The 23,596-nt window shown below is 42.2% G+C and overlaps 1 protein-coding gene across 1 annotated transcript in view; it reads left to right on the top strand.

The window, feature by feature from the left end:
- The first annotated feature begins 6,137 nt into the window (after positions 1 to 6,137).
- Positions 6,138 to 23,596, top strand: part of GPR176 (G protein-coupled receptor 176) — a 34,966-nt gene continuing 17,507 nt past the window's right edge. The window contains exon 1 of the mRNA XM_056851668.1: positions 6,138 to 6,351. Within this exon, the coding sequence (XP_056707646.1) occupies positions 6,138 to 6,351 (214 nt within the window). The remainder of the gene's footprint in view (positions 6,352 to 23,596) is intronic.

The following is a 23,596-nucleotide window of genomic DNA, read 5'->3' as shown; positions in this document are numbered from 1 at the left end:
TCCTGAGACTGCCATTTTGGGGTGCCGCTCACCACTCTCTCTCAAAATTCCAATGCTGCCCACAGGCTCAGAAAGGTTGGAGAGCCCTGTTCTAGAGTAAGCATTGTGCAGGGGGTTGGACTAGATGGCCCTGGTGGTCCCTTCTAACTCTATGATTCTGATATTATTGTGTTTATGGTCCCCTAGGTATAAGCCTGCCATGTATCCTAAAAAAACCCACTACTTTTCATTCATGTTTCTCCAATCATAATACAGTGGATTCTGAATCTGAGGAAAGTGTGCCTGGTTTTACGTAGGGGCTTCAGTGAAATACACTTTGTATCTGGTGAAAGATTAACATCTGGGAACACATTATGCTGGTATTTAATTATCTGCATTTTACATAAGTTTAAAAACTTTTTTTGTTGTTTCAAGGATAAAACCCCATTCCATTTCATATCACAAGCTGCTTTTTAAAAGAAGAGTGGCACAGGCAAGTGATCAAGGATTTCCACCACCACCCCAAAAGTACCATGGGCATGTGCAACTACTTGTTTGGATGTTCATAATTAAAACAATATAGTGTCAAATCTGAAGAAAACTGACAGAAAGAAAATTGATTCATTTGAAATGTGGTGTTGGAGAAGAGTTTTATGGATACCATGGACTACCAAAAAGACAAATGAGTGGGTTCTAGATCAAATCAAGCCATGTTCAAAATTCCCCTAGCTGAGAATGATGAAAATAAGTGGCCTCCCATTCAGTACTGATCTTGCTTAGCTTCTGAGATCTGACAAGATTGGGCTATACTATACCTTTCCACATCCCCTGGTCTGCAGTAGAACAGCTAACTCTTCAGTATGTAACATGAAAGCCAAGAACATTAGGAGATTATTCTCTTTTATTTTGTTAAATTATATTTTGAAATAAACATTTTAACATTTAACATGGCTGGCACCTGTGTCATATGAACCTATGGCTTATTGTGATCTATGTGTCACAGAGTTTTAAACGTCTTTAAAATAATCCAAATATCTTGCTAATAGTAAACAAATAATCCAATGTAATTGAGGGACATTAGCCTTTTATTGAACAACTAACAGTCAAATTTGCTCTTGTAAAAAAATACATACAGATCTTGGTAAAGTGTAAGAATTCAAACCATCATTTTTTTTTTAAAAAGTATTGTTACAATTGAGGCAATGTCAGCAATCTGCAGATTTTTTTTTTTAAGGGGAAGCAGAGATTACTATTTGTGTTCCAGTTATCAACTCCTTTATGGCTGAAGAACTGTAGACTGACATCACTGTTAAGTCAGCGTGGGGAGGACACAAGAGGTCGAGACGGAGTTCCAACAACAACGCGTTTATTGAAGAACAGAACAGAACTACGGAACTGTGTAAACCGGTCCTGCTTATATGCCCCCCTGACCGCCTGTGGCCACTCCCCCCCTGATCTGTGATGGGGGGGAAACAACCCTGGGTCGCCAATGGCGCGTGCAGGATTACGATCCTTTGCCGGGGACTTAAGCTCTTAAATTTCCCCCTGCATATCGGCCTAACTATGTACATACATAACAATCACCATCCAAAGACCCAACATGAGGTGGATTGACTCAATCAAGGGAGCCACAGTCTCAAGTTTGCAAGACCTGAGCAAGGCTGTTAACGATAGGAGGTTTTGGAGGACATTCATTCATATGGCTGCCATAAGGCAGAAGCAACTTGATAACACTTAACACACACACATACTGAGCCAATAGGGAGATTTCGTTTAGATGATTTTGACTTTTGTCCTGAAATAATTTTACAGATACAATTCACTGTGACTATATTCTTAGTTTGCCTTCTATATACTAAACGTATTAAATCACCCAATAATTCATTGCAGATAATCAGAGTAATCTCTTTGTCTGGTTTGAATAATTTAATATATTCAAAACCATATACCGTATGTTTTCCAAACTCATTGTAAGGACAATTATAACAACACCCACACTTGGTTGTTTCTAAAAATGTCCCTGACATTTCAGTAACTGTTTGCCTGGTTCCAATAATTTAATATATTCAAACTCATATACTTTTAATGCATTTAAATATGCTTTCCAAATTGAATCTAAGAAAAATTGTAAGGAAAAGACCCACTCAGTTTTTTCCGGAAATATTGTTTCTGTTGCCGACAAATCAGCAAAGCTGGTTGGTTGCTATTAGTCTAGGACGGTAAATCGATCAACAGTGAGCAGTAATTACAAGATATTGACTACTGATAGGTAGGGAAATTTCTGGATTTTTTGGAAAGATGTCTGTCAGAAGAATTAGTTGTAATTCTGTAATTACTGTCACATATTCCACATTTCTAAAAAATTCCTAACTTTTGCTTCTTTTGTTTAGTAACAACACTCAGCCTGCAAGTCCTGCAAGTTTGCATTTTCTAACTTTTTGGTCAATAAAAGGGATTATCCTGTCAATGTGTTGATTTTTTTTACTCTGATAGATCAGCATAGTTATAAATATCAGGCAAATTAATTTTAAAGCTTTATTTTTCTGGGTTTTTTCATTGCAAAATCATGAATTATCTCTCCAAAGTCAATTTCTCTTTCAAGTTCACACTCAATAATAACTATGGCTAGGTGGCTTAACCATTCTTGCCTACTGTAGAACCCCTGCTTGCTTGCTGAAACCTTTTTCAGCTTCTGCCACAATCACTGGCAATGTGCAAAAAATCCATAGAGCTATGCTCACTTCACTGAAAATGAGTTGCAGTTATTTCTTGGAAATCTCATTTCATAATATAAGAGGGGATCACATTCTTTTTCAAAAGTAGATTTTTTTAAGGTGCAACATTTCACAAGGAAAATTCTCAGAAAGATCTCTGTGATACCTGTGAATACATATTTAGAAGCTCCTTACAGTTCCCAGAATCTAGTGTCTCATAGTCCAGGACTGAATGAAATATAAAACAAATGTTATTGGTTGCTTTGAATCTGTGCTCTAATGCACAGATAACATTGTCAAAAGTTGCATCAAAACATTCCTTCTGAAGGAAGACTTTGGTTCATCAGAGATGATTCCTCCTGACCAGATGCCTTATGATCAGATAGATGCCTCATCATGAAATCATTTCCATTTCACCCCTCTCATTTTTGGCAATTGTGCCAAATTTCCCATGTCTTCTGCTACAAGATGCACTTCCTGTAGTATTTTGGGACACTGATCTCTAAGTTGTTTTATTTCTTCAATAATATCGGCAATTAAAGCTACTTCCGATTTAAGAGGGAGTCCTCTGGTTTTTAAAATCTTGTTTCTGTCCTCAGTACTTGAAAGAACTTTGTACCAGAAGCTAGCCATCAAAAGGCATAAAAATGAGATGAAGTACTTGCTTCCATTACCTTATGGAGCTTTGCCTTGCCCTTCCCATCAGATGTCCCTCCCATCTGCCTATGCACAAGGAACTCTGGGACTTGTACTTATTGATACAATAGTTCATGTAAAAGAGAGGGAAACAAATCTCTTGTCTCTGAAAGCCCATTCCTGAGCCTTCGGTGGCCAGGATCAGAGGAGCAGGATCAGAGGTGCTGCTGCAGTCGTCTTGTTTGTGGGCTTCCTAGAAGCACCTGGTTGGCCACTGTATGCACAGACTGCTGGACTTGATGGACCTTGGTCTGATCCAGCATGGCTATTCTTATGGGGATGCTGTGGTCGAGGCGCCTCTGTGGCAACTCCAAAGCCGTTCCCCGGCATTTCGGAGTCTTTTTATTTTTAAATGGAGCAAATGGAGTTTGGGGAGGGACTTCAGCATAGTATAATGCCATACATACCAACTGCCAAAGCAGAATTTTCCCCAAAGTAAACTGGTCTCTGTCACCTAGAGACCAGATGTAATTCTAGGAGATCTCCAGCCACCATCTGGAGGTTGGTAACTCTATAGCATGGTCTACCCAAAGAGATTAGGAAAGCTCCTACACTTTTAACATTCTACAGATTATATAAAATGGAATTGTTCAGGAAGGCAGTCTTATAAAGTTGTAGTTTTACAGTGCAATTCTAAACACAGTTACACTCTTCTAAATCCACAGAAGTCAATGGGCTTAGAAGGATATAATTGTGCATGGTTAATGGTACATTTCAAATGGCTGTATTGTACTGTATTGTTTTGTTATATGTCTTATGATGTTTTATTTCATTATTTTAAATTTTTAATCCATCTTGAGCCTTAGAGACAAAAGCAAGTGAATAAAATACAAGTATATACACATATAGTTGCCAAATCCCAAGAGCCAATTTTCCTGTTGTGGTTCTTCTTGCTTACAATTTTATAACCATTTGCAAAAACAAGCCATTCAAGATTACATTCATTTTCTACCATGACTGCTATAGTTTTGCCAACACACAGGTGTCCTGTGGTGGTGGATATATTTTAGCAATGGAAAGTTGTAAAGTATTGTGAGTTATTTTTTTAAAACCCTCCAGTTTTAGCCAACTAAAAAATACCTTAATAGAAGGAAGCACCTACACTAACTAGTCATGTTGTGCAAAGGAATAGTAACAAGCTCTTGCAATATATGCAAAATAGTGATGTTATTCAAAAAGTGCAAAAACATGCAAAGTTACAATGATATGACGAACTCACACTTATATACATAAGTCTTCCAAAAGGAAGTCAATCTTGATAGGCACAAGCTTTACAAGGTAAGTACAAAAACGTATTTCTCTTAATATTTGTTCTTTTTGCAGGTACTTCAACATTTCTACCTGCAAAAAGAACAAATATTAAGAGAAATAAGTTTGAAAGACTTATGTATATAAGTGTGAGTTCGTCATATCATTGTAACTTTGCATGTTTTTGCACTTTTTAAATAACATCACTATTTTGCATATATTGCAAGAGCTTGTTACTATTGATACTTACAGGACAATGATTAGCACATTACCTTTGATACTTTTTGCAGGACAATGACTCAGCTCAAACCAAACCCCTTTCTGACTATATATTACTCTTCCAACACACTTGACACTGAGAGACACTGTCCTTCAGTGTGACTCCTCTGAAGATCCCTGCCACAGCTGCGGGCGAAACGTCAGGAAAGAAAAAACCAAGACCACGGTCACACAGCCCGGATAACCCACAAGAACCAATTGTTACTATTCCTTTGCGCAACTAAAAATTACCGGCAGAATGGATTCGGTGTTCCTCCCCGCTAAAATTCAAAGGGGAAACCTGCATAAACTTTCTTTCTGCGAGCCGAAAACCACCCCCTCCTTATTTCCTCCCCTCAGCCTTTGATCTGACAGCTCCAAAGGCAAGATGGCGGCCGCCAAAAACCGGAGCCCTGGCCTGAGGATCACGTGACGCGCGCTCTCTTCGCCGGGCTCCCTCGCGCGGAAACGGCCGCGGCAATTCAGCGCTCAGCACCGAGGGCGCCGGAGCCCGCGGCAGTCGGCGCAGAAACCTCCCGAGAGGGGCTGGGGAAGAGGATTCCGCAGTCCGTGAAGCGGCACAAATGCAGAGCGCAGAAGGGGGACGCTGTTGCTGTTGCTCCAGCGCTCTAGGGTGCCCTCATCCTCTTTGGGAAATATTTGCGCTTAATTTGAAGCAGCACGGATAGGAAACCACATGGGTGGTGGTGGTTGTTGTTTTGGTGCGTGTGTGGTTCATTGGAGATTGAAACGGCACCTGCTTTAGAATTGTAACGGGAAGGCTACCTGGCGTTTCTTTTTTGCCTGAGCAGAACCTTGAAAGGAGCAGAAACAGCTCAAGGATGAACGGTCACCGAGTGGCCTCTTTTGGGGCAAGGAAGTTACAGTCCCTGGCGTGGGCATGCTAGGCGGCACGGCTCGCCCGTCGCCTTCCTTCGCGCGTGCGGCCGCGCGGTCCCGCTGAGGACCGGCGGTGGCACTGAAGAAGCCAGGGCTATGGGGCAGGCGAGCGCGGGAGCCCCTCCGCCCACCCGCGGCCCCTCTCGCCCAGCCTCTCGTGAGTACAATGCTTCAAAAGGCTGAGGCGTCAAAAGGGAGCCGTTCCGCGGAGACACAATGAAGCGAAGTGTGTTGACGGGAGCGGTTGGTGTCCGTGCGGTGGGCAGCGCGAGCGAACCGCCGCGGATCCGTACGGGGTGACCGTGAGGCGAGGAGGAGGAGGAAGAGAAAACCCCCCTCGCGATGGGGCACAACGCGAGCTGGGCTTCAGCCGCCGAAAGCGAGCGGGGGCTCCCTCAGGCTATCACCGGCGCTTTCAACGCGTCGAGCGCGCACGCGGTAGGGGTCAACAGAAGCTCCCCTGGGACTTTAGAAGGTGTGGGGTTCAGAGAAGGACAGACCTACAGACATTTTACTACCACCGTACAAATTGTCATCTTCATAGGCTCTTTGCTAGGTAAGTCAACACCGTCGAAGTTTCTGCCTGCTGAGGACTTGCTTTTCAGGAGCTTGCCCTACAGGGAGCGTCGCCCAGAATCGATAGCATGTGTTTTCCTTTTAGCCAACCTACAGACACCACAAGTCAGCTTTATGATATTTCTTCAAGGCGAATTCTTCTGGCTTTTTAGGCTTTGGGGAGGTTTTTTTTTTTTGGGGGGGTGTAATACAAACATAATTATATCGGCTATTTTGACTGTTAACATTAGGTGCCGTATTGTTTACCCAATCTTTAGGAACAAGGGAAGAAACACATTTATGCTTTGATATTTCAACCATACAAATATTTTAAGTAATAATACACTTCTGTTATGTAATACTGCACTTTTCCAAGAGTTCCTACTTTATCTTCAGAACCCCCTGTGATACAGTACAATGAATGTTTACATTAGTGTGTCCCCCTAAAATAAGACAAGTGTGTTATGGCCAAAGGCTGGAATCCTTTGCACAGTCTTTTAAAGTCGCGACTACAATTCCTCCATGTATGGAATTGTAATCTTTTACAGTCTTGTGGGTCTTTAGATACCTGGAACTTAATAGCTGGACAAATCTGTAGCAATTTCACTTTTAAATATGGTCTGATGCTTACAGTTTTAGTACTGATTTAATCATATATACTTATTCTCAAGGGGAAAGTTGATGCAAACATCCCAAACTGTTTTTATTGTTTGTGGATTGAAGATCAATTAGAATACAGTTATATGAAGTTTTCTGAAATCAAAGGATATACACACTGATTATTTTGGATAATAGTCATGTTTTGAAATTGTACATATTGCTATAGGACAAGTTGGATTCCTAATCAAATTTTCTAAAGAGGATTATTTGAATAGAGGATGGAGATGCATTGAGTTTAGCTGGTGATTTTCATAGATGGTTTTCTGAAAATGAGTGCAGATTTCTTTATAAGCAGGGAATGCACGGCTTGGCCATATAGTCTGAGACTGTTGATTACAGGGAGTTAATTTTGACTTAGTCTTCTCAAGCAAAAACTGTATTAGCATGGTTTCAGCTACTCCAGTCAACCTATGACAACCCCATAGGATTTTCAAGGCAAGACATGTTCAGTGGTTTGCCATTACCTGCCTCTGTGTAATGACGTGGGTTTTCTTGGTGGCCTCCCATCCAAATACTAACCAGGGCCGACCCTGTTTAACTTCCAAGACCTGGCTAGCCTGGGCGATGCAGGCCAGGTCTGTTTTTGCTTTGGTAACTATCAAAAAATTGTGCTGTCAGAGCATAACATCAAAGGCAAGACTCCAGCTGTCCCTCAAGCTGAGGAAGTATTGGGTTCTTTCCTCTGATGTTGCATTGAGCTTGGGAGGCAGTTGGAAGCAGTGTGGTCTCACTGCTTCTGGATGCCTGAGAAATCCAACACAATGGTAGGTACAAGCCCTCTACCCTTCTCTCATGTTGCACTTGTTAGATGAAAAGGTACGATCACAACTGGTGACCTGGTGATTTAGTCTGTGGTCCCTTGAATTAGTATTCATATTAACATTTAAAATTGATTTCTACTTACCTGCTTAAGTTCTCCTTAACCAATTTGAAATATGTTTAATATATTTTTTTCTCTGTAGACAGACAGATATGATCTCCTCAGACCAGGGACTTGTCTTTTGTGTGGCTCAAGAGCATCCACCACCTAAATATGGTTACACAATCAGGTGTGTCCTGTGAGCTCCCAATCTCCCCTCCCCCCTTCAACCGGCACTGTTGATATTACAATTCATTCTATTCTTTGCTGTGCCTGAGGTATTCTGTGGCCTGAAAAAGACTTTACACAACCCTTGCTGTGCCCTCATGTTAATCCTGCTACTTGGTTTGGACCAGCAGGTATTAGCACCGGGATTGGCGTAATTACCATGTGTGTTAGGTGAGTGGATTAAGCATGGTGGATGCTCAAACCACTCTAATTGAAAACATCTAAAAACCACAAGAAACAATCAAACTGTACTAAGCAGAAAGAAGGGCATCTTTTAAACCGGGACCTTCCATGATACTGAGATACTTTGACCTTGGTTGTTTTTGAAGTATTTTTATGAATAATGTGAAATATTTCCAAATTTGCTAAAAGAAATAATCAAATATTACCTATTAATTGCTAGAAAAAAGTAACTTAGTTTTATTAAATTGTAAATTTTCTTACAAATAAATGGAACTTTTCACCTTCAATAGCAGTTTAAATATGTTTTGTGATAATATATGCTTATGTTTGATTAGTTAATTAGTTGGTTTAAAACCAGGGGTTTAATAGACTTCAACTCTTTACTGGCTTGATAGCATCATTCAGCACTTTGTCTTAATAATCAATGAATATGACAGTGTCCAAAGTTCATTGTGAAAAAGATGTTTTCAAAGCTGATACAGCCCATCTTCAAATAGAATTATTGTTATTTCTCTTCTGCTTAAACATGTTGGCAAGAGTAGTCATGTGGGTACAGATTTACAGTTATTCTTTCTTTACTCATTTATTTACCGCATTAGTTTCCCACGTGTCCACCAATGAGTCCAGATAATATGTGTATAATATACGATTTTATCTTAAAACCCCCCATATGAGGTAAGTGAAGCTGAGATGCAGTAAGCCTCATGCTTTGGAGGGATCTTGAGCCCAAGTCACCCAGTGAGTAGAGCAAGAATTTGAAACTGTATCTCTCCAGTCCTAATTATGACACTATACTCGCTGTACAATTTTGGATTCTCCAGCTCCAGTTTCTGACAAAGCTTTGGCGTTCCCTCTCATGGCCAGTTCAGATGTGAAAATGCTTCTAATGCTAGTGTAGACACTGCTGCCTTCCCCCTCCCAGCTTTACAGGGATTCTGCGACGTCCTAGTTCAGACCCACAGGCCTTCTGCTAATCTATTTTGTTTGGCCCTAAAAAGTCAAGGGTTTTAAAAAGCATTTCTTGCTTCTTGTCAGTATCTGAATAGTCCCTGAGAGAGAATTGTATTTATTGAAATTATTTGTATCCTGCCTTCTATGGACACATATTCAAGGTGGCTTGCAACAAAAATCAGTTAAAAAATACAATCAAGGGTGGCGGGGGGGGGTGGGGGGAAACCAACACTAAAAAATGAGAAAGCAGTTGCAACAGTTTTAAAATACTAGTAAGCTGAAAACCATAGCACAACTTTTAGGGTTGGGCTTAGGGTTGCCTGCTGAGGGTTGGGAAATACCTGGAGATTTGGGGGGTGGAGCCATGAGGAGGGCTGGGTTTATTGTGCAGACGGACTTCAATGGGGTATAATGCTTAGAGTCCATCTTCCAAAACAGCCATTTTCTCCAGGTGATCTGATCTCTATCGCCTGGAGATCAGTTGTAATTCCAAGAGAAGGTTGGCAACCCTAGTTGGGCCTGATCAGAGTGCATCAGAGAATGAGGACACAGTGGCTCCTGACCCCATGGAGGCTGAAACCCTTCAGACCTCGTGGTTCCTAGGTCCTCTTAACTCTAGGGACTTTCAGGAGAAATGCAGCCAGCTATGGCTTGCCCAGATGTTCCATGAACAGAAGCAGGGGTCAGAGAATCGGGCTCCTAAGGAACCCACTGGCCTGGGTAGCCTAGCCTAGTTCCATCTTGTCAGATCTTGGAAGCTAAGCAGCCCTGGTTGGTACTTGGATGGGAGACCACCAAATAAGTCCAGAGTTGCTATGCAGAGGCAGGCAGTGGCATACCACCTCTGTGTGCCCCTTGCCTTTAAAATCCTATGGGGTCACTATAAGTTTGTTGCGACTTGACAGCACTTTAGACACACACAAGGTACCCACTAAAGAGATCTAGTGATCACCAGGAACTCCACAGTCACACCTGGAACCACAGATGTGGAGAAGGGGAAAGCCCAGTCAGAAGTTCAGCTCACATTGATGTGTGGCTGGCCACACAGGGCCTCTCTGCCCCTTGAGGCATTAGAAGACCCCGATCCACCGTGAGGCTTTGCAGGATGCTGGACAGGGTCCTCTGTAAGTGCCTGTGGACTTCAGGCCCCTGATACATCTGAAGGTGCTAGCTAGTATATATAAATAACCCCAGGTTAGCTCTGGCTATTCTGGGATCAACAGCTTTGATATAGTGCTTGCTATTTCATCCTGTCTTGATTCCCTCTGACTGAGGATTTCTGCCTGCCCCTGGTCCCTCAATGTAAGCAGGACAACAGTAGCCATGAAACTTTGGCTAAACCCTGTACAAAAGCAGAAAGTTGGACCAACACCTCCAAAGCTTCTGTTATAAAAGCAGAGAAATGGCTACTAGATCTCTCAGGAACTTGAAGGAGCTGAAGAAGTAGATAACTCATACAGATGGAAAGCAGACCATGGTAGATCTGCTACTGGCCTGTATAGTAAAAATACAGAATGGGGGAAAGAACAGTTCTCTGACCAAGAAGAAGAAGAGTTGGTTTTTATATGCTGACTTTCTCTACCACTTAAGGAAGAATCAAACCACCTTACAATCACCTTCCCTTCCTCTCCCCACAATAGACACCCTGTGAGGTAGGTGGGGCTAAGAGAGTGTGACTAGCACAAGGTCACCCAGCTGGCCTTATGTGTAGGAGTGGGGAATCAAACCCGGTTCTACAGATCAGAGTCCACCGCTCTTTAACCACTACACCAAGTCACTCAAGCATTGGAAAATAATAGTGAGGAGGGCAATGATGCACCACAGGCATTTGTCTTATTCCCAGCCATCTGTGGCATAGCGGACAATAGGCATCACCTCCTGGAAGCCTGCAGCCTCCAGCTCGGTCTAAGGCAACCTCCTGTGGCAGCACCACAGGACCTCGGCTTGGACCTGGCCAGTGACAGTGTGGGAGGTATCAGATTGGGAAAACAAAAAGTCCTGGGAAACAGAGGGAAGAATCTGAACTTTCTCTAGTAACTAACTACCAATGACTCTTAAAGAACACCCATCTCTGTGCCTTGATTCTCAAGCGAATTAATTTTCCAGTGCTAACTTGCTGCTGTTTGGATGAATGGTAGTTAGCAGTATTTGGTAGGCTTTCTTGTGCGCATTTGCGCCCTGAGCATACCTCCAGAGACCTGCAGTTGTGAATGTTTTCAGGTGAGGATGTTTTAAGATAGTTGCAAAGTTAGGGTCGCATTGGCTTTTGTGATTACCACCACACTTTCATAGCTGATAGTCTTGTGACAGATTAACGTCTAGCAAATTTGTGGTTGCATGAACTTTTAAAGAATGGTTTTAGCTTATGAAAGCTCATTCTTCTTGTCCTTAAGGGCAAAACCAGACAAAATGGGTACCCTGAGTTTGCCCTGGGGACACCTCACAATTTTAGAGAGCGAGTTCTTACCCTGGGACATCCTTTATATTGTGTTGCGGGGGCCTGATTTTGGTTGGGACCACCATGGTGTGGAGAAGGGGATCCTGCCTTCTCCTCAATCCATTTTTCTACCCCGAAATGGGGCTGGGGGGCATATGGCAAATATTGCCTCCCCTTGCAGGTTGGAAAAAATGCCCATGAGGGGGACTTCCCTCTTCTTTCTAACTAAAATCAGGCCCCCATTATGCAGTTTAAAGATAGGAACTCTCTAAAACTGCAGAGCATACCTGGGATGAACTCCTGGATGCCCATCTCATCTAGTTTAGCGCTAAGATCCTGTGTTTTTATGCTGCTAGAGGCTAATGTGGTCACCCTTCTAGACTATCCTATTTGTTTAGTTATCCTCTTTACTCTATTGTATATCTCAGTGTAGTATATTGTATATGCTATTGTATATCTTTTTTTTGCTAACAGTTATTTTATTCTAACAATTAACTAATGAATCGGGACGTGTTTCAGCTTTTTACTAATTCAGTGGTTCCCAAATCTTTTTGAGTTGTGGAGCACTTTTCAGGAGAGAAATTCATCACGGAACACTAATTTTTACCCAGCACCTACATACTAAACTGAATGATGGTAGTATTTTTCTTTCCAATCTCTTCACGGAGCACTAGGAGATGCTTCGCTGAGCACCAAGTGCTCCTTCGAGCACAGTGTGGGAACCTCTGTACTAATGGACACAGGGAGTGATCCAAAAGATGGAAAAGGAATTAGATCTATAGTTCCTATATCTGGAACAGGAGTTAACATTTAAATCAACCATTTACTTTAATGTTTAATCCTGTCTTTAGGGTTGAATAGTGTAGTGGAGTTCATTGGTCTAATTTTGCCTATGGATTGAAGCATAATTGGCTGTATTGGAGAAAGGAGGAGGGCCAGTTCTCCAGTGACGTCACCCAAACCTGTGACAGCACGATGAGGAGGGCGAGAACCACTGTGGTGTAGTGGTTAGAGTCTTGGACTAGAATGCGGGAAACACACTGAATCCCCACATTGCCGTGGAAGCTTGCTTGGTGACTGTGAGTCAGTCATACAATGTCAACTTAACCTACCTCACAGGGTTGTTGTGCAGATAAAATGGAGATGAGAAAAATGATATAAGCTCACTGGGGAGAAAGATGGGGTATAAAGACAGCCAATAAATAAATACGGTGAATGTTGGATCCAGGGAAATGTTTATGTGGGTGCATGGACTTTCGCTGGCAGAATATGATTCCATCCCTCCAATACACAGAATTTAGTGCTGCAGCAGGAGGAAGAAGGTAGGAAAATACTGCTCCACAGGTGCAAGGATGTCTGCCTGTGGAAATATTAATCTGGATCCAAGTCTGAGTGCTGCAGCCAAACCCATATCATTAATTTAAATGCAACAATATTTGTTGAATTTAATTACAAATTTATTCCGTTATTAAGAATTATTTTGCTGGCTAACTAGACCAGTGGTCTGTTTCCAGCAGTGATTAGCATCCTTGTGGAAAAAAACTTATATAATAGCAAACTTTAAAAAAATTATTCTCTAGGTTAGAAACATCCACTGTGAGAGACTATCTGAAGTTTGGAGGGGTGGGGAGGGAGCAGAAGGAATTCCTTGAGCTTTCTGGGGGTTTCAGTTGCCATAGAAACACTTCTTCATGTGCTTCACAAGTAATGCCGTATCCAGCATTTCATTGAAAGGTACTTTTTGGATTGCATTTGCACATTAAAAAATTGATAGTCAAGAAGAGAACCTTCTCTTAACAATTGAAAATGTGCAAAATGCAATGATGTGATTATAAGGATGATGTATCAGTGTCTAATGTTCTAGTTATGTGTTTCTGGATTATGTTCTATAATAATTAATGCCACTATAGGGCAGTCATGGGATATGAAGACACTCAGTAGTAGGATATCTGCTGTTTTATATACCCTTCTTTCTAACTAGATTATTCGGGTGGTCAGGTTGTTTATTTCTCATGAGATTTTACTGAGGAGGGGAGAGCTTAGTTCTCTTCACTATGGGTGGTGGAAAAGGAAAGGAAAGAAAATAGCAAGGGCTTACTCTTCCTCTGCAATATGTACTTTGCTGAAAGTAGGTTAATAGAGCAGGGAGAAATACATGATTAAAAATGCAAGCATTGGAAAGAAGAAGGGAAACAAGATGGGCCGGGCATTGTTCATTAATCCATTTGGACAAGACTCTTCTCCGAACAAGAATCTTTTCTCAATATTAAGAGGTGCTTTTTCAAATGTTTACAATTATGTGCAGTTAAATGTTTTGCATTCTTTGGGGAACAATGTCCTGGATGCTTTATCACTGCTGTCTCAGCAAAATTTTTGATTGAACTCTACACAGACTTCATTTTGCAATTCATTTTGTTCAAGATTTCAGCCAAGATCAAAGTATAGGCAGCCCATTCCTAAAGGGGGAGGGGAGAAATGCAGCAGCCAGGAGCAGTGCAGCCGCGCCACCTCCTCAAGGGTGGAGCAAGCCACTACTTTACTTGATGAAATAGAAGGGGACATGGGAGGTTTTGTATTCCCAATACCCAGCAAGAAAAGTAAAGTATGGGGCCCCTCAGAAAAGTCTGATCCATCTAAGAACATAAGAAAAGCCTTGCTGGATCAGACCAAGGCCCATCAAGTCCAGCAGTCTGTTCACACAGTGGCCAACCAGTTGCCTCTAGGAAGCCCCCAAACAAGACGACTGCAGCAGCACCATCTTGCCTGTGTTCCACAGCACCTGAGATAATAGGCTTGCTTCTCTGATCCTGGAGAGAATAGGTATGCATCATGACTAGTATCCATTTTAACTAGTAGCCATGAATACCCCTTTCTTCCATGAACATATCCACTCCCCTCTTAAAGCCTTCCAAGTCCACTTCCCTTCCAAGTCCACATGTCCACTTCCCCTCTTAAAGCCTTCACCACATTTTGGGGCAGGGAGTTCCACAATTTAACTATGCGTTGTGTGAAAAAATACTTCCTTGTATCTGTTTTGAATCTCTCACCATCCAGCTTTAGCAGATGACCCCGTGTTCTAGTATTATGGGAGAGGGATAAAAATTTCTCCCTGTGCACTCTCTCCAAACCATGCATAATTTTATAGACCTCTATCATGTCTCCCCTCAGCCGCCTTCTTCCAAGCTAAACAGTCCTAAGCGTTTTAACCGCTCTTCATAGGGCAGTTACTCTAGTCCCCTGATCATTTTGGTTGCTCTTTTTCTGCACCTTCTCAAGCTCTTGTTGTGCCTAAAAAACAGTTACCCCAGGTATATCTGATCAAGGATAACGCACTGGAGATCAGGAAGTACTTTTACAGCTTGCTCTATTTAATGGTACCAAGTTTAAACATACAAGCCGGGATCAAAATCTCTCCAGCCAAAACACAGAGTCAGACTGCAGAAAGAATCACACTTGCAGTTCAGAATTGATCACTTATATAGACTTCTAACAATAAGGATACTTTCTTGAATCACCTCATGCTGTCATTCTTAAACAGTCTCTGTAAAGCCAGTGCAAAGCAGTTCTTTCGCGAAGGTCTTTGTAGTGAGATAACAAGCTAGCAACGCAGAGAAAGCTGGCAGCGTTTTGGGATGTTGCAAACTGAGGAATGTTAGTGTGCTTATGGAAACTAGGTGAATAGAGGAGAAAGGAGAGGAAGGGGTGTGTAATTCTTGACACGCATTTATCTACATGGGTGTCACGTCAAAAAGGAGGATTCCTGAACCTGCTTATGTACACAGGGGCAGTTTATAGTGCCACAGGTAAAATACCTTTATTTGGGGCACTTCACTCTGCAATATCTTTTTTTAGGTGTGGTGACCACAACTTTACACAGTATTCCAATTGTCGTCTCACCATAGATTTGTACAAGGGCAGTATGATATCAGCAGTTTTATTCTCAATTCCTCGTCTAATTATGGCCAGCATGGCCAACCCATACCAATTGTGACTGAAGCTTTTTCTAAGATTGGAGTGGACATTGTTGGACCAATATTCAGATTAAACAGAAGAGGAAACAAGTATATCTTGACTGTTGTGGACTATGCCACACTATCAGAGAAAGGGCACTGAAGAAACTTAACAGCACTTAATATGGGGAGTAGAGGGTAATGGTTTTGGGGCAAAACTACAGTTAGGGGCGGGCCTGTAGACAGGAAGACCTTGACAGGAAGGAAATAGATGAGTAGGGAGGGAGTCAAAGGACAGATATTGCTTGGACTCTAGACCCTGGTAAGAATATTGCCAGTTCTCGCTTATACTATCACTGCAGTATGCAACTGAGCAACCCGAGGATGCCAACAAAAGCCTAGAAGCTATCTGTATGTTTGTTCATATTGATATAAACAGAAAAGCCAGTACTTTGGCTGCAGGCTCCTAGTATTTTGTGTAATTTCTAAGGTCTGGTGTTTCATACAATTACCACCAACCTATTCCTTGCTTCGTTTCTAGTATAATGGATTACAATTGTGGGTGGAGATAGAGACCCAGAATAAAAACAACAATGTATATATACACTAATTTAATCAAAACACAACTTGTGACATCTTTTGTTTAAGCCACGGCTGTCATGTTTAACTTTCCACTTTCAGTGACAGTTGCTCTAACACCTGCGAGCTTCCTTCTCAGTGACTATTTTTCAGTAAAAAGTAGCTTCCTTGATTTAGAAATGTAGGTTCATTCAAGGCTTGACTATTCCTTGGGAGCAAAAATAAATAAATAAATTGCTGACTTTTCAAGCTGAATGTTTGTGTCATGCTCCAAAACACTTCTGTGACGGTTCCATTGAAACCAGTGGGACATGCCTCCAGGTGAAATTGGCATGCCAATTAAATTATGTTTCTGTAGTCAAATATTCAGTCATATTAGGGATCCAGGGCATAGTTTAGGGTTAAATCAAGTATCATTCATCATGTTGATTCTACTACATATTCGAAAGCACAATGATCTATAATGGATTAGATCTTATAGTTGTGTGAGCGGTGATGGATTGGGGGGGGGCACAGGCACTACTGGGGGAAGGAGAAAGTGTGGAAGAACCTTTTGCTATGAGGTTATTTTGCTTGTGAAACCATAGAATGAAACCCTGAGTCTAGAAATTTTGGCTGTCATGATCCAAATTCATAGATATCCGGTCGATCTTTAGGTCGTTAAACATCATCTCTTATTATACCATTTTATGATTCTACAGCAAGGTATCTAACCATAGTAATTTGGTGGATATATTAATTTTAAAGATTTCCAACACAGTTGAATATATGCTTTATTTGATATAGTGTGCAGTGGTACTTCTGGTATGACAATCTGTATCCTTTTTAGAGGAACCAAAGAGCTACTTCAGAGGTGCCAGAGAACTTTGGCATGCCCAGTGATGTTTTTGACTTTTTTCCTTTAAATGGCAGTATCACAAAATGCTTGACTCTCTAATTTCGCCATCTTTGCTTTGAGGATAATATCAACTGTATATTTTCATCTGTGGTTATTTACCTATAGGCCATTGTCAGTTTGAGGACAGATGTAGAGAGCTGGCTTCGATCCAACTGTGTGCTTTTGTACTTGTAACAATTTCCACCCCAATTGTGACTTTCTCACCTTCCCCCTGCCACTAGGGAGCATTTTGGACAGTAGCCAAAAGTTTGTTCTGGAGGGGGCTATCTCCCAGAAACAGTATTTTGAGGGCGGGGGAGCATTTGAGCTGCAGCTGGTGAGGGAAGGTGAGAAAGTCATGGTATGTAGGAAGAAACTGTTCAGTCTGTGGAAATGGTTCCTTGGATCCAAGTAGGGCTGCCAACTGCCAGGTAGTAGCTAATTCAACTGATATCCAGCCGATAGAGATAAGTTCTTCTGGAGAAAAATGGCCGCTTTGGCAATTGACGTCTATGGCATTGAAGTTCCTCCCCTCCCCAAACCCTGCCCACTTCAGGCTTCGCCCCCAAAATCTCCCGCTGGTTGCGAAGAGGGACCTGGCAACCCTAGATCCAAGTGATTATCTCTAGTGATTAGATGTGCTCAACTACATTTTCCATAACACCTACCAGCTACAGACAGGATATTGATTAAAATATGCTAGAATAAATAAATTAATAAATAAGGATGGAGAAGATAAAATTAACATTTTTAATAGTGTTTTTGATGTACAGCTGAGTCAAGCTGAGCATTTGGCTGATTTTCATTAAAACTATATTTTGGTGTTAATCTCCTTTATTGTATTTTCAGCCAAGTTCCTCTGGAAATAAGTTGTCCCATGTCATTATTAAATAGAGTGTTGGAGCCTTAATTAGAAGCCACATGATAGCAAAGTGTCTCTTGTATACTATAATGATCGAGCAAGTCCTACTTTTTGAGATAATAATTTCCTCATACTTAGCAGGTTTCTATTGCTTTCTAAGAATTTTTTTGAACCTTGACTCATTTGTGAAAGGATGATTAAAGGAAAAAGGAGAAAGCAGGGAAAACTGACTTTTTCTGTGCTCATTTTTCCCTGGCAAATTATGGAAGAGATTGGGCTAAAGCAACTGATGACAGAATAAAGGAGCAAGCCTGGCATTTTGTTTTAGACAAGAAACTTTACTCACCTTTGTACCCCCTTACTTCACCCTCTCAACTAGCTTCCTATGAAGAGTGGGACTCGAAGAAGAATAAGAAGAAGAGTTGGTTTTTATATGCTGACTTTGGCCTTTTATGCAGGGATGTTTCCCCACGGTCACCCTGCTGACTGCTTTGGGGCTTCCTTTTGATTATGCATGTCTTTTCCACCTGTCAGGTTGCCTTCTCTCCCCATGCATTTTGCCTGCATTTTCCAGATTCTGGCTAAAACAGCATCTGGAAAACATGGGCAAAATGCACAGGGAGAGCGAGGCGAGCTCTGATGGGTGAAAAAGGCATGCATAATCAAAAGGAAGCCCTGAAGCAGTAGGCATGGGTGACCACAGGGAAACATCCCTGCATAAAAGCCCTTTATCTTTTAAGGAGAATCAAAGTGGCTTACAATCGCCTTCCCTTCCTCTCCCCTCAACAGACACCTTGTGAGGTAGGTGGGGCTGCGATTGTTCAGAGAGAACTGTGATTAGCCCAAGGTCACCCTGCAGGCTTCATGTGTAGGAGTAGGGAAACCAGTTCACCAGATTAGAGTCCGCCGCTCATGTGGAGGAGTGAGGAATCAAACCCAGTTCTCCAGATTAGAGTCCACCGCTCTTAACCGCCACACCATGCTGGCTCTTTTCAGAAAATGCACAGGATTTAAGGAACGCACTTTCTGTCAATAGGTGCTTTTTCTTGAATACAGTGATGCATTGCATTCAGGCAACAGACTACAGTTTCTAATGGGAACCAGTTGCTATTTATTCATTTTCATTCTTAATCTGCAGCAATGCTTAATCTGCCCACCTGCTAGTCTACTGAGTTGTGGGGACTGTGGGACGTGCCAGGTCTGGGACTCAGATCAGCTAGACCATGAATCCTGGGCAGCTGCTCAATTTTGCCAGGTGGTGGTTCAGACCATGTTAAGGTGTACACAAGGATGCAAATGATCAGTCAGCTCCTACACAAGACATGGCATGTTGTTGGCCTTGTAACTTTGTTTTCCCTTAATCTTTTGGACAATTTGTTCTCTTTCTCTGCCTCTTGCTTGCAGGAAATTATGCTTAGTGAGACTGTAGGTTCTCTTTGCAGAGGAAGTAGATGCCAGGCAGCAGTCACGAACACTGTATTTTAGTAGTCCGTGGGGAGTTTTAAATGATAGTGCTGTATTGTAGGAGTGATTTCCCAAAATAGGGCATAATTTAGAATTGTAGAATTATGGATCTTGCTGTGTCTCAAGCACTGCCCCATATGGTCTCCCTTATATATTCAATTTTTCTCAGCTACACAGCAACCAAACTTTATTATCAGCCCATAAAAAAAAAAATCTAATTTCCTCATTTCTCCTCACAAGAAATCTGTGAGATGTCTTTATTTTTCCCCTTTGGCAACTGAAGTTTACAGATAAAGTAATATTGAATTTATATCAACTTGCTATATACATCGTTTGCCATAATGACCAATTGTTGGTGTATGTTAGGAAGCGTTGCAGCTCAACAGACGAGTAAGCACAGAAGACTCAGCACATATAAATAAGTGCTCTTTTATTCACAGTGTCAAAATGCTCCGCTTGGTCACCAATTCTCCACAACCCACATCTATACAAGTACTGTACAATATATATACACTTCTGGCCCTGTCCAGCAGCCAATCAACAGTTAGCCACCCAGTGGTCAGATATCATCCTGCTAGAACCAGTTCAGTCCAGCTTTACTGCTCAGTCATCAGCAGTCATGTGACACCAGCTGTCATCTGGCTGTCACTTAGATTACAGCAATCTACCTGCTTGCTATGTTCAGTCTTAAGTTCCAACACTCCTCCTAGACTGCCATAGCAAGCCCCAATTTGCTTCTGAACTGTTCAAACTTTTCTGTAGGCAAACACTTGGTAAAAACGTCAGCAATATTTACATTTGAAGCACAATGTTTCAGAACCATCAAACCATTGTTGACCGCTTCCCTGACATTCTGGTATCTTATTGTGATGTGTTTACTTCTTGTTCTTATGCCTTGATACCCAGCCAATTGCTGTGCTGCAGTATTATCACAGTAAACACTTACAGGCATTTCACAACCAAGATTTAGGTCTTTAGCCAGTTGACTCAACCATTCCAGCTGAATCTCACTGTCACTTAATGCAGAATATTCTGCCTCACATGTGCTGGTAGCTACATGAGTCTGTTTCAAAGAGTTCCACATAACCAGTGCCCCATGTAGAAATAGCACATACCCAGTGGTAGACTTTCCTTCTTCCCTTTCACCCCAACTGGAGTCACTATACACCGTGATTGTTTCCTCTGCATCAGCCTTTAAACACAACCTGGCTGAAGCTGAGCCTTTTAAGTAACGCAGCACCCTTTTTGCTGCATTCCAGTCTTTCATGTATGGGCATGCACATTTCTGGCAAAGCAAATGTACTGCCATACAAATGTCTGGTCTTGTCCAACATGACAGATATAACAATGAACCCAACAACGATTGGTATTGATTTTTGTCATGGAATACCTTGTCATCCACCTCTTTCACATACCCTGTTGACATGGGAGTCTCAGTGCTTTTGGCCTCTGTCATTTTAAATTTTTCTAGGAGCTGCTCAATCTTTTTCTCCTGGCACAACTCAAAAAATATCCTTCTGGGTTCCTGGTAATTTCTACCCCCAGATAATTTTGGATGTCACCAAGATGCTTCATCTTAAACAGTTTTCCAGTAGCCTCCTTAAACCAGTTTAGTTGTCCCTTTGTATGACACAACAAACACAAGTCATCGACATACAAAAATAAAACACAGTCAGAGCCCTTTACACATTTGGTAAACATACAAGGATCAGCAACACCTTGCTTAAACCCAAGATTTGCCAATGCTTGACTAATGCATTGGGACCATGCACGTGCACTCTGCTTCAATCCATACAGTGCCTTGTGCAATCTTAGTACTCCCTGTTTACCCTTGCATTCAAACCCAGGGATCTGCTCCATATATATCTCTTCACTTATTGTCACATTCAAATATGCAGTGGTGAAGTCAAAATGGTGCACTAACATGTTATCTCTGACAGCTTTACACAGTGCAGCTCTTATAGTATCAGCCTTCACAGTGGGAGCAAATAATTCATCAAAGTCCTGCCCTTCAACCTGGGAATAACCCTTAGCCACGAGCCTGGCCTTTCGGAGTATCCTCCCTTCTGGACACTGTTTGACTTTGTAAAGCCATCTGTACCCTATGGCTTTTCTCTGAGCTGGCAGTTTTGTTACAGAGAATACCTTATTGTCTTTCAGGGAATCAAACTCAGTTTGCATGGCTTCTAGCCAGGCCTCCTTTTCCCTGCTTTCCAAAGCCATTACCTCCTGAAAACTCTTTGGTTCTTTGACCTGCACATGATTGACATCAGTAGTCTCAAAACCATACCTCACCGGGGGGATTCCTTTACTGCTTCTGCTTGACACTCTAGGAATCTGCCTCCCCTCTTCAGCCCTTGGTGATGAAGCCCTCTGAGGAGATCCCTCCTGCTTCACCCCACCTGCATCTGAGAGATCTGTCAGTGGTAGCCCAATTTCCTTTGGCTCTTCCTGTCCATGAATTCTGGCCCAGTTATTTCCCTCACAAAAATTCGCAGCTCTGCTGTAGCTGAGAGAATTATGCTCATCAGCAAACCTGTATGATTTCATGCCAGACTGATACCCAAGGAAGTAGCTCTCGCTCCTCCTTTCCTTCTCTTGGATATTGGCACATCAACCCAGGCTTTTGTACCAAACACTCTGAGGTAACCTAAGCTAGGATCCCTCTGGTACAAAACCCTATAAGGTATGTCATTTATAGACCTGGTCCAGATCCTGTTAGAAACATAAGAGGCGGCCTTGATTGCTTCTGCCCAGTATGTCATTGGCAACCCTGCATCCTGCAACATGGAATACATTTTTGTCTGTAGCATTCCCCCATGTCGCTCAGCAACGCCATTTTCTGCTGGCACCGCCACGTTGGCAACCCTGTGCCTCACACCTTGCACCTACAACCATTTCTTAAATTCATTTGACATGAATTCTCCCCCAAAATCTGTTTGGAGAGAATCCAAAGTACATTTAAGCTGTTTTTGTACTCTTTTGGCCCAATACTTAAATGTTTCAAACACCTGTGATTTTCTTTTCAAAGGATACACCCATGAGAATCTGGTGCAATCATCCACCAGAATCAACGCGTATTGGTTACCTGAGTGACTCTCCCTGTAGGGGCCTACGACATCGGCATGCACTACCTTTAGTGCAGTGTCTGAGAGTCTCTCACTATGCTTAGCCACTGGGTAAGCCTTAGATTTGGAACTTTTGCAAACCTCACAATCCAGGTAGTTCCCACACTCTTTAACTTTTTCCTTCCCCAGCAAGGCTAGCGTTTTCTTTATGGTCTCAAAATTTGCATGAGCCAACCTTCTATGTAACAGATGTATGCAATTATCATGGGGGCTCTTATTAGTTATCATTTTTGCCTCCACATGCCTATTTTCTACCACATACACATTATTACACATTTTCCCTGTAAGAAGCACTTTCCCACCTTTGGATACCTTACAAGCCTTGTCTGTAAATGTTACAGTATATCCAGCCCTGTCAAGGGCACTTACACTTAACAAATTGTTCTCTAGTTCAGGGACACATAGCACCTTTTTAAATGTATAGTTCAAAGCTGGGAACCACACACTCCCCTCACGTGTCACCTCAGAATTCCTTCCATCAGCGAGGCTTACATGCAGCAAACTTGAGTCCTGTGTGTCTTTTAAAAGTTTCTCATGCCGTCAAATGTTCTGTGACGCACCAGAGTCTAAAATCCAGACACCGGCTGTGTCACTGTGCTCAGTCAGCACCAATGATGCCTTCTGACTGCTCACAAACTCACGTGATGACTGGTCCCTTCGGCTTTTCTTCCTTGCTTCTGGGCAGTCGCGCTTTAAGTGATTTGTTGCCTTGCAGATGTAGCAACGTCTGACCTTCAGAGCCACGTGTTGCTGTAAATCACCCGGCTTTCTCTGCTCCGCATTCCTTTCTCCGCCGGCAAACCTCTGCGTCTCCCGGCTTGGCAGGTTTCCCTCTGGCTTGGCAGGCTTCCCAGGATCTGTTGCAAGCAATCTCTTCTCCTGTTCCAAAATTCTTCCAATAACATATTGCAGAGTCAGCTTATCAATTTCAACTGATTCCAGAGCAGTGATAAGCATGTTATACTGCTCAGTCAGAGAGCTCAGGATTATGTAAACTTTATCATCTTCCTGTAGAGACTTTTCCCTCTGCTCCAGCATTTGGAAACATTCAGTCAGTTCATTTATGTG

Source organism: Euleptes europaea, chromosome 6, assembly GCF_029931775.1.
Source record: "Euleptes europaea isolate rEulEur1 chromosome 6, rEulEur1.hap1, whole genome shotgun sequence".
In the NCBI taxonomy this organism is placed as follows: domain Eukaryota; kingdom Metazoa; phylum Chordata; class Lepidosauria; order Squamata; family Sphaerodactylidae; genus Euleptes; species Euleptes europaea.
Note: the sequence above shows the minus strand (reverse complement) of the source record. Positions and strands in the feature narration are given on the sequence as shown.